The following is a 16,802-nucleotide window of genomic DNA, read 5'->3' on the forward strand; positions in this document are numbered from 1 at the left end:
CAGAGCTTCCTCTGGTCTCTGACTGCCCCCCGGCTTGCTGGGCTTTAGCCACCTTGAGATGCCTGGTGTGCCAGTAGGGCCTGCAGGACCTACTCCCTCCAGACCTGGTGGTGGTGGTGGTGATGGTGGGGTGTTGATTCTTCTGCGGCGGAACTCGGCCAGGCCTGGGCAGTGGCGGCGTTAGCAGCCAGTGCTGTCTGGGACTCGGCCCTGGCCCTCTTCCAGACTCGAATACTACGCCCCCGCAACAGGCCACTCAGCGTCTGTCCCATGACCAGCATCCAGTTTCCCCTTTTTTCTCCTGAGCCCGGCCCCCTGGGGAGCTGTGGGTGTTCCGCCTGGACAGGGGAGGGGGGCTTCCTGCTGCTGGCCCTAACCTCAGGTTCCTCCTTCCCCAGCCACAGCTCATCTCCTGCTGGGGCTAGAAGTCCTTGTCATCTCCTGGGTGGCCTCCCTCAGTGCTCGCTTCCAGCCACTTCCTCATTTGGTGGGAGGAGCCTAACCTGGCCCAGTGTTACCACGTTTCCTCCACCTGCCTCATCCCAAAGCCCCAGTCCTGCATCTGTGCTGTGTGCATCTGTGTCACTGCCTATTCCTCTCCCTCTTTCTCTGCCTTCCCGCTACTTTCTCCTTCTTCCTCCATCTTGGTTCTTTTTTCTTTCTAAGGGTCAAATATTTGTCTTTGGGTCCTGGGTTCCATTTCTGCCTTTATGTTCTGTGTCACCTTGGGCAAGTGTCTTTATCTTTCTGTAAAATGGGGATCAGAGCATCTCCCTCAGAAGAGTGTTCTTGGGGGTTAAATGCATGAACACTTGGGACGGGGTGCCTGCACGTCGTTAGTACCCGTATCCTGATGGCTCTCTTTTAATATCCTATGAACATCACACGGTTCTGAACATCCCACTCTCTTTTAATATCCTATGAACATCACACGGTTCTGACTGTCGAGTAATTATAACTGGTTCTTGTAAAAAGCTGACAAGGGTCAGACCCTGTTCTAGAAATATTAATTCATTTGATTCCCCACAATAGTATAAAGTAGGTACTATTTTACTCCTCATTTTACAGATGAGGAAACTGAGGCCCAGAGAGGTTGAGTGACTTGTTCAAGGTTGTCCAGCCAGGAAGAGGCAGAGATAGCTTCTATCACAGTCAGCCACAGACCCTCCTGTTATAATGATGTCTGACCCCTGCCTAGGGATGGAGGTCGAGTTGACACATGTATCTTTTGCCCTTCGTTCCACCCTCTGGGGTGTCTGGGCCTGACTCTTTGGTGGTATCCATCTCTGTTCCTCCTCCCCCATTGTCCCCTCCTCCCTCCTGCCACCACCCACCTCAGACTTCCTCCTTTCCTTGGTTGGACACTACGTCACATCCCACCCGCCTTGGACTGTGGTGTCTAGCAGCGTCGCCTGCATCATGGGGGGCCTTGGACCTTCCAACAGGCTTCTGTCTCTCCTGACTGTGGGTGGTGAGTTGGGGGCTTTGGCAGCTCTTGGGCTCAGCTCTGGCCAGGAAAGGGAACAGGGCGGAAAGAGAGAACCAAAGGGTGGGGGTTGATACCGGAGCAGATCCCTGGCACCCAAAACCCTATGGGTCTCTCCCAGAGCCTGTGCCCCACAAGATCTGGCCTCTGGGAGAAGCAGAGGGAGGGGATTCTGAGGGTGTTGCAACAGGACACGTCGATGTAGAAGTAACACAGTCCGGTGGCCGTGATGCCGGCCCGCAGGTCCCACCAGACGTGGCTCTCCACCCGCGCCTACTGCCTGTTAGGACCCACCCTACCCAGCTTCTCTGCCCAACCCCCAGTCATAGTCACGTGTCTCAGTTTACCTTCTTTTTCTCTCCTCAGGTCTCAGCCTCGTTCAGGCCCACGCAGGTAGGCCTAGACCTTGCGATCCCCCTCCCTACCTCCCAAAGACCACCCACCTCTGTCCCTTCCCCAGTCTCTCCACACCACCCCCTGATGACTGACACCACCTCCCAATTCCCAGCTTCCACTGGTCTCTGACTCCTGTGCCACTTACGTTCCCAGACTGCAGCTGCTCCTCAGTGAGCCCCGGCATGCTGGCAGGGATCGTGCTGGGGGACCTGGTGCTGACCCTCCTCATCGCCCTGGCCATGTACTCCCTGGGTCGGCTGGTCCCTCGGGGGCGAGGGCCCATGGAGGGTGAGTGGAGCTGGCCGGGGATGGCCTGGGACCCTCTGAGGACTTCCCTGGCGGGGAGGGGTAAGTTCCCAAGTCACAGTCCACCCAAAAGGAGGTGATGGAGGGGCGGCTTTTGCAACCAAATGGTCCCAATTCTCACCCCGTCTGTCTCTGAACTCTGCTGTTCCCCACCCCCAAGCAGTGACCGGGAAACAGCACATCACTGAGACAGAGTCGCCTTATCAGGTGAGGAAACCAGCTTTTCTTTCTCACACCTCACTCCTGCGCTGAGGGTGTCCTGTCCCAAATACCCCTCCCCCAGCCCCTGCAGAACCTAGGCCCTAAAGCCCACTTTCTCAGCAGCTCCTCAAACGCTTGAAGACAAAACATCCAAAACTGCTTTCAATGATCAATCACCACCTTATGCGCAGCTTAAAATGCGTGGAGGGGAAATACAGGGAGAGTTTGTCTCAGCCAGAAGGCAGGCTCTGAACTGTTCTGCAAAAGCCCAGCCCAGGACAGGCTGATTTCTCAGAGAAGTCCTCATAAGGGCAGAGGATATAATTCAACCCTAGTTTGGTAACTCTAAAGAGAGGAGCTCTGAATTTGTGGGGGAGGGACCCTGCAGCCTTTGAGAAACTGACGAAAGCCAGAGACTCTTCAGAAAAATCCACACAAAAAATACAAAATTGTGCATATAATCTAGAGGCGGTGCAAGTATCCTTGAAACCCTTCTTAAGAACCATAATGCAAATGTCATCTTTCCGTCTCCCACCTCCTGTCCGTGCCATTCTTAACCCTTTAGGGGGTCATGACCTCCTCTGAGAATCTAATGGAAGCCAAACAGACCCTCTCCAGAAAGATGAACTCCAGACTGGGCATTTGTATATGATTTCAGGGATTCTATCTGAGGCCTGCATCTTGGGGCCATAGAACCCCACCCCATCCCCATTGTGAACCCTGCTCTGTGAAATCTGTTTTACTTGTCTGCAGCCAACTTTGCTTTGCCTCACTTGTGGATAAAAAGTCTCTTTGTAAAGTATAAGAATCTCAAGTTTGGCTCTGTGAGGTCCAGAGGACTGAAGGGGCTTTCCAGTTACTGGGGGAGGTGGGGGACAGTGAAATTTTAGGGCAAAGCCCCAGTTTATTCATTCCTTTGGTGGAATTTGTTGAGGGCCTATATATGCTAGATGTTGGAGACACAGCAGCAGAGCTCACATCCTAGTTGGGGAGACAGACTTTTTTTTTTAATTAATTAATTAATTTTTATCTTTGGCTGCGTTGGGTCTTTGTTGCTGCGCGCAGGCTTTCTCTAGTTGCGGCGAGCGGGGGCTACTCTTTTTTTGAGGTGCGCGGACTTCTCACTGCGGTGGCTTCTCTTGTTGCAGAGCACAGGCTCTAGGCGTGCAGGCTTCAGTAGTTGTGGCACATGGGCTCAGTAGTTGTGGCTCGCGGGCTCTAGAGCACAGGCTCAGTAGTTGTGGCTCATGGGCTTAGTTGCTCCGTGGCATGTGGGATCTTCCTGGACCAGGGCTGGAACCCGTGTCCCCTGCATTGGTAGGCGGATTCCTAACCACTGCGCCACCAGGGAAGTCCTGGGGAGACAGACTTGAAGCAGATTAACAGATAAGATCATTTGGGGAGGCAACATGAAGGAAATAAAGTAGGTTGATGTGACAGTGAGTGACTCGAGTGTGTGGGGAAGAAACTATGGATGGGGAAATCAAGAAATGCTTCTATGAGAAAGTGACATGAGCTGAGACTTGAAGGGTGAGAAGGAACTACCCATGGGAATATCTAGGGGACCAATGTTTCAGGCAGAGTGAACAGCACACACATAAAGGCCCCTTGGCTGGGGCATAACAATGAGGCAGAGGAGAAGGGGGAACATTGAAGGCACTTGAATGAAGTCCAGATCTCTTTCATGGCTACAAGGTTGAAGAAGCTGCCAGGGGCCTTGCAGGCCCCTGGGAGGAGGCTAGATTTTATTTTCAGTTTATTTGGTGGACCCCCTTCGCTGATGGTCCACACCCTGTCCATCCCTTTAGGAGCTCCAAGGCCAGAGGACAGATGTCTACAGCAACCTCAACACACAGAGGCCATATTAAAAATGAGCCCAGACCAGGGCAGTCAACAACCTGATGCCTGGATCCAATCATTCCTGATGCCTGCCCAGCACTCTATTTCTACTCCCACCAAGATACAGATCCACAGAGTGTCCACAATGACACATCAGACCTCTCCCCACTACTGCCCCCAAATAAACATGGAGCACACAATGTTGCGTTATTCCAGATCCCTGGGCTGACGGGATGGGGATATGCGGGGTTCTAGGTGGATCAAGGACCCAGAAACAGCTAAATGAGAGGGAGCCTTTGGGGAACCTGGGTTGTCTGAGAAAGAATCAGAACAAGAAGTATTTCAATTGCTTTATTCCAGCCCAGAAGAAGGCTGGATTTCCTGTGCCGCCACACACAATCCAGGATGACAGGCTCAGAAGTCCTGTGTGGCAGTTACTGGGGAGTCAGCCCCTGCCAGGCATGTTGATGTAGATTTTGCCATCTTCTGGGGGTGGGGGAGAGAAAGCACGAGGCCTGACCACCCACCTTCCACCCACATCTCCACTTCCTTGGGGACCCCCTGCCTCAGGGGTTTCCTCAGGAGTTCCCCTAAGCACCGCCCCCAGGGTTTCCCCAGAGCCTCAAGGGCTTGCCCGGGGGCGCCCGCCCTGGGGACCCCCTCCCTAGGGACACCATGCCTCTTCAGGCCCAGCTCTGTCCCTGCCCTCACCTTGGGTGGGCCTGCTGCGTGGGCGCACACACACAAACAACACCACCACGATTAGCAATGACACGACCGCATCTGCAGCCACGAGGCCCGCCAGGAGTGGCAGGGAGAGGGGCCCACATCCAGAACAGGAACCTGAAGGGGTGGGAGCCAAGATAGAAGGCAGCTGAGGGGGGTTCCAGACACTTGGGCCTGGGCTTTGGGCATATGGGTCAGAGGAAGTCCCTTTGGAGGTGGGTGTCCCAGATTCCCTGGGGAATGAAAGGGGAGAGGGAGATCCAGAGAGAGGCTGGGGGCTGTCCCAGGGCTCCCAGGACTGTGCTTTGGGCATAGTAAGTACTCCTGAAGACAGGCTGGCGGATGGCCGAGTCCCTGGGCCTTCAGTTTGGTGATGAGGACAGTGAGATGGGGACCTAGAGAGGGCTGCAGATCCTCTGGGAGCTCTGATTCAGGGATGTGAGGTGAGATCCAGGACCCACAGGCCACACTTCAGGGATGGAAGCAGGACCTGAAGCGGTGCTGCAAAGGGGACAGGGTGTTGATTTCTCACCTGGGGTCGTCTGAGCTGCAGCCACTGAGGAAGGAGAGGGAAGGTAGATCAGTGGGGAGAGGTGGTTCTCAAAACAGGGTGCAGGGAAAGGTGATGTCCTGAGAAGTAGCCTCCACTCGGGAGAGGTCAAATAAGAAAGAGGCACCCAATGGGAGGGAAGCACCCAGAGACACAGAGGGAGACAGGAAATCAGAAATCTCACCTCACAGCAAATCTCACCCAGCGGTGAGAAGGGGACGAACAGCAGCCATCCAAACTCAGCTTCCCTCCGCAAAGAACCAGGCCCAGAAGTCTCTCTCTGGAAGGGAAAGGGCACTGGGAGAAGGACCCATCCTCAGCACCCCTCCCTTCAGATGCCACCCCAAGCCACTCCTTTCACAAAACTCTGCCTAACAGCCCCCATAACCACTGGCTTCACTTGGGAGCAAAAGCAGGAACAGGATGTTGCCTGCAGGAACCATGGTGGGCCCGGGGCTGGAAGAGGTCTGTCAAAGGGTTTTGGTCCAGAGAAGTCCTGAGGAACAATGGGGAGTAGAGAGGCAGCAATAGCGGATGTCACTCTGCTGGTGGCAGGGCCACCTGCTTCCTGTGTGTGTGTGGGAGGGGGAGAGGTGATGGATCTCTCTGACAGCCTTTAGGGACAAACTAGGGGGAGGGTCAGAGAGATCAGGGAGGCTGCTGTGATCGTCCAGGTGGGACATGACAGGTGGACCAGGGTGTGGGCACTGGGGAGATCCTGGAAAGATTTTGAAGGTAGAGCCAACAGAACTTGCTGATGGAGTGGATATGAGTGTGCATGAGAGAGAGGGGTCCAGGATGACCAAAGCTTCTGGCCTAAGCAACTGAGAAGACAGAGCATCCTTTGACAGGATGGAGAAAGAGGGGAAGCAGGCTTAGGGGGGAGAGTGCCAAGGTTTGGGCAAACTGGGTTGGAAATGCCTGATAGATCACCCTGTGGAGAAGCTGAATGACCACAGCTGCCTCTTTGAGTTCAGGTGGTAAGTCTGGTCTGGAGATGTAAATTTGGGGATTGCTGGCTTATGGATGGTATTTAAAGCCATGAGACTGGATGAGATCATCAAGGAAGTGAGTACAGACAGAGGAGCAACAACACCTCCTCCCAACACCGAGAATGGGTGAAGAGGAGGAAGCAGCCAGTAAAACGGAAGGAGCAGCAAGTGAGGGAGGAGAACCAGGAGAGCATAGAGTCTTGAGGGCAGGGGAGAAATATGATTTACATGGTCACCAAGATGGGAACTGAGAATGAGCCTCCCACTGGAATGTCAGTTGGCTTGAGGGTTGGGAATTCCTGCCCGCTTAGTTCACAGCTATACCACAGCACCCAGCAAAGTACCTCCCTTGCAGTAATTATTTTTAATGATGAATGAATAATGAGAACTGGCCTCTGAGAAAGGTGATGTGTGGAAGGGGGTAAATTTGAGTTCACCTATATCCCTCTTACCTACAGACCTTTCTTCCCTAGAGACCAGGGAGTTCTGAACCCCAGCCCCCTTCTCTCTCGGGATCCAATAATACTGGCAGCGTCCCCCCACCCGCCCCTCGGCCAGCCCAGGGCCTGGGAGTCAAGGCCTCCAACAACCCCTGGACAAAATCCAGGTCCCCAGTTCCCTCCTCTTTCAGGAGTCCGCTACCTCAGGCCCCTTCTCCCTCAGACCAAACACGGGGTTCCCAATCCCTGTTTCCGGGGAGACTTAGGAGTCGGGCTCTTAAAGTCAGCCGCGCCCATTTAGACACCAAGTTTGCTCGAGCGCAACGCGGGGACTCCCGGGCTTGTGGGCGGGGCCCGCCCCACGACTGGGCGGTGCCAGAACCTCAGTTTAAAAAGTCGCGGGGGGACCCGACCCAAGATCGGGGACCCGGCGGCGGCTCCGCGGGGAAACAGCGAGGCTGGCGCAGCGCCGAGGCCGGGGCCCTGGGGCCCCACAATCCGCACCACGGAATCCCCGAGGTAATGGAGGGGCGGGGAGGTGAGGCACGCTCGGCCCCTAAGAGAGGGGCTGTGGGACGGACTCTTGAGGCTCTGAGGGACGGAGCTGGAGCATCAAGAGTGAGGGGTGTGGGCTTCCCTGATGGCGCAGTGATTGAGAGTCCGCCTGCCGATGCAGGGGACACGGATTCTTCCCGGTACGGGAAGATCCCACATGCCGCGGAGCGGCTGGGCCCGTGAGCCATGGCCGCTGAGCCTGCGCGTCCGGAGCCTGTGCTCCGCAACGGGAGAGGCCACAACAGTGAGAGGCCCGCGTACTGCAAAAAAAAAAAAAAGAGTGAGGGGTGAAGCTGAGAGTGAGGGTACCCGGTGTTTGGAGGGGGCGGAGGGTCCAGACTCCTGGGTCGTGATCCCGGAGCGGCTGGGATTCTGGACTCTTGAGTCCCGGGGTGGGGGGGGGGGCGTGGGGTGGGGTAAAGGACTGTTGATCCTGAATCCTAGGTCCCGGGAATGAAAGCGCTGGGAGCCCCGACTCCTGCCTGGGTCCTGGGAGGAGGGAGCTGGGGACCCGGACACCATGCTGTAGAAAAAGGCTGGATCGAGTCCTTGGGGGCGTTGTTTGAAATCAGCCAAGGTCTGGGTGGGCAAGGTCCGGAGTTTGGCCACAGGAATGCACTCTGGCCGTGACCCTGCCCCACCCTGGGATTTCCCGAGTCGCCACCCGGCCCGGGTCCCCGGGCTGAGCAGGAATTTCCCTTGTGCGGGGATTCCACGAGCGCCACGCTTGGCCACGCATCGCGTCTCGGAGCGGGACACCTGGGTCGCCGGGCGGAGAGGAAAAAGGAGATGGAAGATTCCCTTGCGTGAGCGACGTGACGTCAGCGCGTCGCGTCTGGGCGGTTTCCGAGTCCGCCCTCCGGCGCTTAACCCTTCCTATGCTCGAGCGGGGCTCGGAAGGGTGAGGGCTGAGGGCCTGGCCTTCTTGCATCGTGCGAACAAGGAGTCTGGAAACTGGGATTACCAGGTCCTAGAGGGGAGTAGGCTGAGGGCCCGGACTCCTGGGTCCTGGGGAAGGGTATGCGAGTCTCCCAGACTCCCGTGAGGTGGGGCTTGGACTTCTGGGTCTGAAGAGGGGGGCGAGGTCTGAACCTTTGGATTCCTAATGAGCTAGGGGGCTAGTGACTTCGTGGTTCCTCAGGAAGAGGGGCTGGGGACTCGGATGCCTGGTATCCCGAGGAAAAAGTATCAGGGCAGCTTCTAGGGCAGAGAGATATTGGGAACCTGGATGTGCGTCTCTGGGGAGTGATGCCCGGCGACGCCCCGAATCCCTCAGAACTGGGAGATCTGGGGGTGGGGTGGGATTTTTCACGGAAGTGTTAGGCAGAGGGAAGGGGGCTGCAGAGAGCGCCCTCCACCTCCTTCCTCAGTTTCCACGACGCTGGCGGAAAGTTGGGTCAGAGGGGAAAATGCGGAGCAAAAGGAAGGAAACCGCGGAGGCGGCGCCGCACCCGAAATCTTAGATTGGCTTTGGAGTTCTCAGGCGGCATCAGTGTGCCAGTTTTTCCGCGCGGGAGGGCGAAGAGGGCGCTCAGATCCACTCCCCGGCGCACTTGGGTGACGTAAGGACCCCTGATAACTTCCCTCCCTCTTCACCCCGCAGTGAGCCGGAACGAGCGCAGCCACTGCCCATCACAGACGGTGAAGAAGCTCCTAGAAGAACAAAGGCGCCGCCAGCAGCAGCCTGACGCTGGCGGGCTACCGGTGAGGCCCATGAAGCGCTGTAAACTACAACTCCCGTGAGGCCATGTTCTGTTGGGCAAGGACTTGCTGCCTTGCTGGGCCCTCAGGGCTGATGAGAGACGTAGTCCTGACTTAGATGCCCTGTAGGTGGGGAATGGATGCTGAGGAATCTGCCAGATAAATTCACCCTTGTTTCTTTTTGCTTATGCCTCTACAGGGACAGTTCCTGGCTCCCCTGGCCCAGCCCCTGACCCCACCTGTGAATGAGGGTGAAGCTGGTAAGTCTGGAAACTCAACCTGGTTCCCTCAGCTCCTAGCCCCAGCTTCCCTCAGGGACTCAAACATCCCAGCTCTTAGAACTTTCAGGAACTTAGGAGTTAGACCCTCATTCTTGCTGAGACCCGCAGAGTAGAGCCAGATTCTCTGGAGCCCAGTAGTCTATGCACATAGTCCTTCAGGGGCCCAGGCTCCCAGCCTGGAATCTAGGCCCTCAACCCCTCAGTGTCCCAGGCGTTTAGGTCCCATAAGTCCAAGCTTCCAGCTCCTTGGTGCCCCAGAAGTACTAGCTTTCAGTACCTTGAGGACTCCAGGCCCTCACACAGGTCCTGTCTGGGCTGTGACTTCCCTAGCTCTGGTAACCAGGCCTGCCTCTGCTCCTCCTCTCACATGCAGGCCATACTCACTTCCCAGCACACCAGGAGACTGTGGGTTCTGGACTTGGCAGCCTGGCACCCCCCATGGGCTTTCCAGACTGGGACCCCAACACGCATGCTGCCTACACGGACAGGCCCTACTCTTACCCTGCTTCTGCTGCTGAAGGTTTCCTGACTCCTGACTTCTACTCACACTCGGACCCAGGGCGGCCGTGTTCATTTCCCCTGGGGATGGAGGTGAGATACAGAATGGGAACTGGGTGCTGAAGGGCTCCTAAGATTCCCAGTTGCCCTTATGCAGCATTCTGAGATGTCTGGGGTTGGATTAGGATCCCATTCCTCAGATGGGCAAAACTGAGGCCCAAAGGTCCAAGGTCACTTGGCACAGATGGGACGCCCAGCCACTCTGCCTGGCACTCTGTATGTGTATGTGTGTGTGGTAGAAAGAGGGAATTCTCAGCTGACTGGCTCTCCCCATCACCTGTACCCTTCAGGACCCCCTGGATACTCGGCTCTATGTAGAACCTCCCCTGCCACAGGCAGGATCCTGGAGAAGTTCTGGACTCCCTTCAGGACCCCCACAGTTGCCTCCTGTGGTCAACGGACCATCCCTGGACGCTGCCCGTGCTCACATGCTGGCTTTGGGGCCACAAAAGCTGCTGGCCCAGGATGAGGAGGGAGATACGTGAGTATAGGGGAATGGAGTCTGCAGGCTCTCCTGCTTAGCTGGGGTGCTGTGCTCATTGCTTCCTTCCACCTATCCTCAGGCTCCTGCACCTGTTTGCGGCTCGAGGGTTGCGCTGGGCCGCATACGCCGCAGCTGAGATGCTCCAAGCCTACAGACATCTGGACATTCGTGAGCATAAGGGCAAGGTGAGGGCTGAGGGCCTGGACTCCTGGATCTGAGGGCAGAGGGTCTGGAGGCCTGGATTCCTGGTTTTCAGAGGGGAGGGGGCTGGGGGCCCAGACTGACCTTTCCTGACTCCTGCAGACCCCTCTTCTGGTGGCTGCTGCTGCCAACCAGCCCCTGATTGTGGAGGATCTACTGAACCTGGGAGCGGAGCCCAACGCCACTGACCATCAAGGGCGTTCTGTCTTACACGTGGCCGCTACATATGGGCTCCCAAGAGTTCTCTCGGTATGTTCACCTGGCAGGTGGGATGAATGGGATGGACTGATTGCCTAGATCCTGGCTTTCAGGGCTAGGAGGCCTGGGGAGACCCTAATCCAGCTCTCTACCTCCTCCTCCTCCCAGGCTGTGATTAACTCAGGGGTTCGAGTTGACATCGAAGCCAGAGACTTCGAGGGTAAGTTGGGTGGTGGGCAGGGTGGGTGGGGCTGGGTGGGGTCGGTGCTCCAGATGTAGAGTCTTCACTGTCTCTACTCTGCAGGCCTCACCCCTCTCCACACAGCCATCCTGGCCCTCAACGTTGCTATGCACCCACCCGACCTATATCCCCCAGTACTGAGTACCCAGGCCCAAGACAGGCTGGCTTGCGTCAAGATGTTGCTGCACGTGGGCGCTGATCATACCAGCCAGGTGAGCTGGGCAGTGGGCAGCTGGCCTCCAGGAGGGCATGTGGGATGGGGGCGCCTGGCTATCCAGAGGCTCGAAACAAATTCTGACTTGCCTCTTCCCAGCTGTGTGACCTTGAACATGCGACTTCACTTCTCTGTGCCCCAGTTGTCAACTGGGAGTAATATTACTGATCTTAACTTGTATTTACCAAGCACTTACTATTCATCAAACACTGTTTCATGGATTAGCTGATTGAATCCTCATAAACACACTTTGATGTGTATACTATTATTACTTTCTCTCTTTCACTGATAAGGAAACTGAGGCTCAAGGACTTTGCCTTGTGAGTGTCAGAGAGGGGATTTGAGCCCAGGTGGCCTGACCCCAGAATCCAGCTGTGAATACATATAGTTTCCTCCTTCCTGACAGTGGCTCCTTCAAAGGCTGGCTGAGAGAATTAAACATCTACTCATTGTTTTGGATTTTTACATTTTAGTTCAAGAACTTTGAACATAGATAAAGTAAAGAAAATAGTATAATGAACTCCATGTAGCCAACATAAATAACCAGCAACTCATAGCCAGTCCTTTCCCATCCACTTCTCCTGTATTATTTTGAAGCAAATCCAAGCTTATAGTTTTACCCATAAATATTTGTCTTTAGAAGACAAGAACTCTCGTAACCTCAGTACCTTTATTCCACTTTTAAAAAAATTAACAGTCTCATAATATCAAATATCCTGTGTTCAAATTTTTATTTGGCTTTAAAGTGACATACATTTATTTTTTTCATTAAAAAAAAAAAACCAAAAAAACCCTAGGATTCAAATAAAGCCCAAACATTGCAGTGATACGTCCTTTTAAGCTCTTAATTTAGAGCTTCCCCTCCTTTAGAGTTTTCTCTTCATAATTTTTTTGATAGAGCCAGCTAGGTTGTTTTGCCCTATATAAACCCACAACTCTTTTTAAAATTGAAGAATAGTTGATTTACAGTGTTGTGTTGGTTTCTGGTGTACAGCAGAGTGATTCAGTTGTACACATATACACATATTCTTTTTCATATTCTTTTCCGTTATGGATTATTACAGGATATTGAGTCTAGTTCCCTGTGCTATACAGTAAGACCTTGTTGTTTATCTGTTTTACATGTAGTAGTTTGTATCTGCTAATCCCAAACTCCTAATTTATCCTCCCCCATCCCCTTTCCCCTTTGGTAACCATAAGTTTATTTTCTATGTCTAAACACACAATTTTTAATGTTTATTATCAGTACAAATTCTTTAAAGGCACATAGTAAAGTTTCATTGTGGAAAATGTCTTTACTTGCTTCAAAATATGAAGAGAGGGGCTTCCCTGGTGGTGCAGTGGTTGAGGGTCCGCCTGCCGATGCAGGGGACACGGGTTCGTGCCCCGGTCTGGGAGGATCCCATGTGCCGCGGAGCGGCTGGGCCTGTGAGCCGTGGCCGCTGAGCCTGCGTGTCCGGAGCCTGTGCTCCGCAACGGGAGAGGCCACAACAGTGAGAGGCCCATGTACCGCAAAAAAAAAAAAAAAAGAGAACAGTTCAGGATGGAAGTAGATACAGGCTTAGATAGGCCACTGATTAATGCTGCTCAGTTCCCATCTTTATAGATAAAATACAGTCCATGTGGGATGTGGGCGCATTTTACTGTGTTTAATAGAATGTGGGCTGGCCAGGGCAGCTGCTAGTCCAGAGAGCTCCTTTGGAGGAATAGAAAAGAAATCTTTTTCTCAAAGATACTTGGGCTGGAAAATTGTCTTAATAGATGTACCGTTCGGTGATGTGTATGATGTGAATGGCACCCCCTTAAATCTGGTATTCCTGTAGAGTGCACAGCACGTACAACTGAATAAGGCACTCCTGGGTGCTTGAAAAAGAGAGACAGGGTGTCTAAAGGCTCTTGGGTTCCATGGGTGGAGGCTTGGGTGTGAGGACTGGCCTGACCTCTGTCGTTCCCCTCCTCACAGGAGATCAAGAGCAACAAGACGGTTCTGCACTTGGCTGTGCAGGCTGCCAACCCGACCCTGGTTCAGCTGCTGCTGGCGCTGCCACGGGGAGACCTGCGGGCCTTTGTCAACATGAAGGTAGGGGCCTAGGCTGGAATGTGCAGATTGGGTGAGACGTGGCAGAGAGCGGGCAGGGGGATGTTGGGAGTCCCACGGGCTGTGTCTGGGGAGGGGCTGCTGTGTGGGTCGTGGACGGGGCACGTGTAGGGCCTAGAGGGGTGTGTGGAATGTGGCCCTGGAGGGGGCTTCTGGGGGATGTGAGGAGGGACATGTGGGACCTGGGTGTGACGGAATATGAAACGCGCCATCGAGGGCCCAGGCCAGCTGAGCCTGCGTCTTCAGTAGACCCCCCCTCACCGTCCCCAGGCCCATGGGAACACAGCCCTCCACATGGCGGCCGCCCTGCCCCCTGGGCCGGCCCAGGAGGCCATTGTGCGGCGCCTGCTGGCAGCTGGGGCGGATCCAACGTTGCGCAACCTGGAGAATGAGCAGCCTGTCCACCTGCTACGGCCCGGGCTGGGCCCTGAGGGGGTGAGCACTGAGCCCGCCCTGACTGCAGGGTGCACCCCCGACCCCAGCATTCCTGATTGTAATCTCAGAAGGTGACCTTGACCCTTATCCAACCCTGACTTCAAAATGTGACCTTGAGGGACTTCCCTGGCTGTCCAGCGGTTAAGACTCCACGCTTCCACTGCGGGGGGCATGGGTTCCATCCCCGGTTGGGGAACTTAAGATCTCACATGCCATGTGGCACGGCCAAAAAAAAAAAAAAAAAATGACCCTGGACCTCAGTGTTTGCTCCCTTGCCTGATAATGGTGACTCCTCCTGACCTCTACTTTCAACCCTGTATCCTGACCTCAAGGTGTGACCTCTGATCCCCAAGCATGACCTCCAGCCCCCTGACTTTTAGTCCTGACCTCAGAGTGGGACTTCTGACCCCCAAATGTGACTCTGGCCCCTTGCTTCTCCCCTTTGACTCCCAGTCCTCAATGCTAATCCCAAGGTGGCGACGCCCAGCCAGCAACACCTTTGCTCAGGAGCCTTGATTCATTGTGTGAACGAGCCTTCATCCCCAGCCCCGCATCTTGACTCAGAACCTCTGACCTTCAAACCCAACTGACCCTACTCACTTCTCTCTGACCCCCAACTTCACACCCCAACAGGGTGTGCCTGTTCTCCTTGCAACCTCTCAAGCGTCTCCCCCATCTTGTCTTGTCCACAGCTCCGGCAGCTACTGAAGAGGAGCCGTGTGGCACCCCCAGGCCTGTCCTCTTAGGACTCAAACCCAGAACCTGGACTGATTTTCCAGTCCCCACCGTCCTGTGGGACAGCCAGCGTATGCTAATGTTGCAAATTCGTGATAATGTATGTGCATAATGTCCTGCCATCGGGGTCTTACATTAAAACCCCAAAATGGCTGTTGGTGGGTAAACAGTCCCCAATATTTGGGGTGGTGTGATACCCTTCCTCCACCCACAAGGAGCCCCCTTGATGATTTCTGTGAAATCGAGGCCCCTTGATTGTTTCTGTGAAACACACTGGACCCCCAACCCTTTCCCCACCAGGATCTTTTGGGGTCCAGATGTAACTCCCCTATATGGTACTTGGAGTACGCCAAAAGAGCTTCCAGTACCATCCTAGTAGAGCTCCTAAGATGACACCTGACCTCCCCAGGACCCACCCCCTTCAGGTCCTTAACCCTGAGACATAGGAAGGACTCTCGATCATAGTCCCCCTAGGTCCTACTGCTTTAAGTCAGAACACAACCAGGCCCCTGACCCAGACCTCAGTATTTCTAGTGAATCCCTCCCCTATCTGAAACTCTTGATTAAACTCAGTTTGGACTAGAACCGTTACTGTCTAATCTCTAATCATTGTGCAGGGAAGCGGCTGAGGAGCCGTGTTTGGGTGGATGTGTCTGGGTGGGGGGTTGTAGCAGACACGGCGGGTGCCAAGTCCCTATCCTGTCCCCCTCACCCTGTCAACACCTGGTGGTCTAACTGCCAGGGCCGGCACGTGACTCTGCCTATGGGCATTCTCAGACCACTGGTGCCCGCTTTGCCCTGGGTATGAGTGTGGTAAGACTTCCATGCCAGGAGGATCATGCCTCTTCCCACTCCAACAGCTCTCAACCAGTGACTGACTGAAGGGAGATGGTATGTAAATGCTCCAGGTCCCCTGCCTCCGTGGGGATAACTGGGAAGTGTGTGTTCTACACGGGCTCTCTAAGCTCCCCAGTGGAACGAAGCTCCGGTTCTCCACCATGGTTCTGGCTTGATAACGTACCCTTTCTTGGCAGCTTTCCCTTTTCTGGGTCCCTTCCTGCTCCCCTATCAATGTTCTCTACTCCTTGCAGGTAATCTTGTCCTCAAATCCTTGCCTCAACCTCTGCTTCCAGAGAAACCCAAACGAAAGACGGAAGACCTCCACAATGCCCCCTTGTACCTCTGTCCCACAGCCTCTGCTCTGTCCTCCGTCCCAGTCTCGTCGCTCCAGAAAGCCCTCTGACGCACGGTAGCCCCCACTGCTTGGAGCCTCTCACGGACAACAAACCAAGCACACTTCAGGGCATATGCCAGAGTCTCTACCCCAAAACTTAAGGCTTAAAACAACCACCACTTTCGTTTTTTGATAAATTTATTTATTTATTTTTGGCTGCATAGGGTCTTCGTTGCTGAGCGCAGTCCTTCTCTAGTTGTGGCGAGTGGGGGCTACCCTTCATTGTGGTACGCAGGCTTCTTTGCGGTGGCTTCTCTTTGTTGCGGAGCACAGGCTCTAGGCATGCAAGCTTTCGTAGTTGTGGCACCCGGGCTTCAGTAGTTGTGGCTCGTGGGCTCTAGAGCGCAGGCTCAGTAGTTTTGGCGCATGGGCTTAGTTGCTCCGCGGCCTGTGGGATCTTCCAGGACCAGGGCTCAAACCCGTGTCCCCTACATTGGCAGGCGGATTCTTAACCACTGCACCACCAGGGAAGTCCAGCACCACTTATTTTGTTCATGATTCTGCGATCTGGGCTGGGCTGAGCTGGGCAGTTCCACTATCTTGCTTTGGTCACACACGTGGCTGCAGTCAGCTGGAGGCCCGATTGGCCTAGACAACAGCACTCACGTGTCTGATAGCTCAGCTGAGATGGCTGGAACTTCTGAGAGTGAGCCGAGCATCCCTCTCCCTGTGGTCCCTCCAGGAAGGTAGGAGGATCTCCTCATGCAGTAGCTCCAAGAGGGAATATTCCAAGGGAAAAAGCCCCTGCTTGCATCATGTCTGCTGATACCCCATTGGTCAAAGTCAGCCATGTGGCCAAGCCCATAGTCAGTGGGGAGGAAGGTACTGCACTAGAACGAGAATACTGGGAGGTGGAATTACTGGTGGTGCTGGCACAAGTCTCCCACAGCAGCCGCCTTGGACCCGCATGAGTGTGCTCTTCTGTGGTACT

General features: G+C 54.7%; 2 protein-coding genes and 1 long non-coding RNA gene across 9 annotated transcripts; 2 read left to right on the forward strand and 1 right to left on the reverse strand.

Annotated features, from left to right (window-relative positions):
• Positions 1-1,350: 1,350 nt before the first annotated feature.
• Positions 1,351-4,431, forward strand: TYROBP (transmembrane immune signaling adaptor TYROBP). Of its 4 annotated transcripts, none has more exons than XM_032614681.1 (5): positions 1,351-1,471; positions 1,853-1,879; positions 2,036-2,170; positions 2,352-2,395; positions 4,198-4,431. In XM_032614681.1, the coding sequence occupies exons 1-5, from the start codon at positions 1,420-1,422 to the stop codon at positions 4,255-4,257; spliced, it is 318 nt and encodes a 105-aa protein (XP_032470572.1). In that variant the 5' UTR covers positions 1,351-1,419; the 3' UTR covers positions 4,258-4,431. The 4 variants fall into 4 exon arrangements, with proteins under 4 accessions (XP_032470572.1, XP_032470569.1, XP_032470570.1 ...); XM_032614678.1 differs by having other exon boundaries at positions 1,354-1,471; positions 2,036-2,230; positions 2,349-2,395; XM_032614679.1 differs by having other exon boundaries at positions 1,354-1,471; positions 2,036-2,230.
• Positions 4,432-4,565: 134 nt separating this feature from the next.
• On the reverse strand, positions 4,566-6,987 carry LOC116744654. Its single transcript, XR_004347116.1, has 4 exons — positions 5,689-6,987; positions 5,487-5,510; positions 4,940-5,071; positions 4,566-4,714 (listed from the first exon to the last, which is right to left on the reverse strand). It is a non-coding gene; the product is annotated as an uncharacterized LOC116744654 (long non-coding RNA).
• Positions 6,988-7,195: 208 nt separating this feature from the next.
• NFKBID (NFKB inhibitor delta) lies at positions 7,196-15,222 on the forward strand. Of its 4 annotated transcripts, none has more exons than XM_032614621.1 (11): positions 7,196-7,455; positions 9,095-9,195; positions 9,392-9,452; positions 9,847-10,064; positions 10,322-10,512; positions 10,595-10,700; positions 10,819-10,965; positions 11,083-11,134; positions 11,219-11,367; positions 13,333-13,449; positions 13,738-15,222. In XM_032614621.1, the coding sequence occupies exons 4-11, from the start codon at positions 9,912-9,914 to the stop codon at positions 13,975-13,977; spliced, it is 1,155 nt and encodes a 384-aa protein (XP_032470512.1). In that variant the 5' UTR covers positions 7,196-7,455; positions 9,095-9,195; positions 9,392-9,452; positions 9,847-9,911; the 3' UTR covers positions 13,978-15,222. The 4 variants fall into 4 exon arrangements, with proteins under 4 accessions (XP_032470512.1, XP_032470511.1, XP_032470513.1 ...); XM_032614620.1 differs by lacking the exon at positions 7,196-7,455 and adding an exon at positions 7,900-8,509; XM_032614622.1 differs by lacking the exon at positions 7,196-7,455 and adding an exon at positions 7,900-8,392.
• Positions 15,223-16,802: the final 1,580 nt, after the last annotated feature.

Source organism: Phocoena sinus, chromosome 19 (assembly GCF_008692025.1).
Source record: "Phocoena sinus isolate mPhoSin1 chromosome 19, mPhoSin1.pri, whole genome shotgun sequence".
Taxonomy (NCBI): Eukaryota; Metazoa; Chordata; class Mammalia; order Artiodactyla; family Phocoenidae; genus Phocoena; species Phocoena sinus.

What these genes read in the sequence shown, in the direction of transcription:
- TYROBP (XM_032614678.1), top strand. Translation starts at nt 1,420, where the DNA reads ATGGGGGGCCTTGGACCTTCCAACAGGCTTCTGTCTCTCCTGACTGTG. An exon ending in GTCTCTCCTGACTGTGGGTG is followed by an intron (nt 1,472 to 1,852) that starts GTGAGTTGGGGG and finishes TTCTCTCCTCAG; the next exon opens with GTCTCAGCCTCGTTCAGGCC. An exon ending in AGACAGAGTCGCCTTATCAG is followed by an intron (nt 2,396 to 4,197) that starts GTGAGGAAACCA and finishes CCATCCCTTTAG; the next exon opens with GAGCTCCAAGGCCAGAGGAC.
- NFKBID (XM_032614621.1), top strand. Translation starts at nt 9,912, where the DNA reads ATGGGCTTTCCAGACTGGGACCCCAACACGCATGCTGCCTACACGGAC. An exon ending in CAGGATGAGGAGGGAGATAC is followed by an intron (nt 10,513 to 10,594) that starts GTGAGTATAGGG and finishes ACCTATCCTCAG; the next exon opens with GCTCCTGCACCTGTTTGCGG. An exon ending in TTCGTGAGCATAAGGGCAAG is followed by an intron (nt 10,701 to 10,818) that starts GTGAGGGCTGAG and finishes TGACTCCTGCAG; the next exon opens with ACCCCTCTTCTGGTGGCTGC.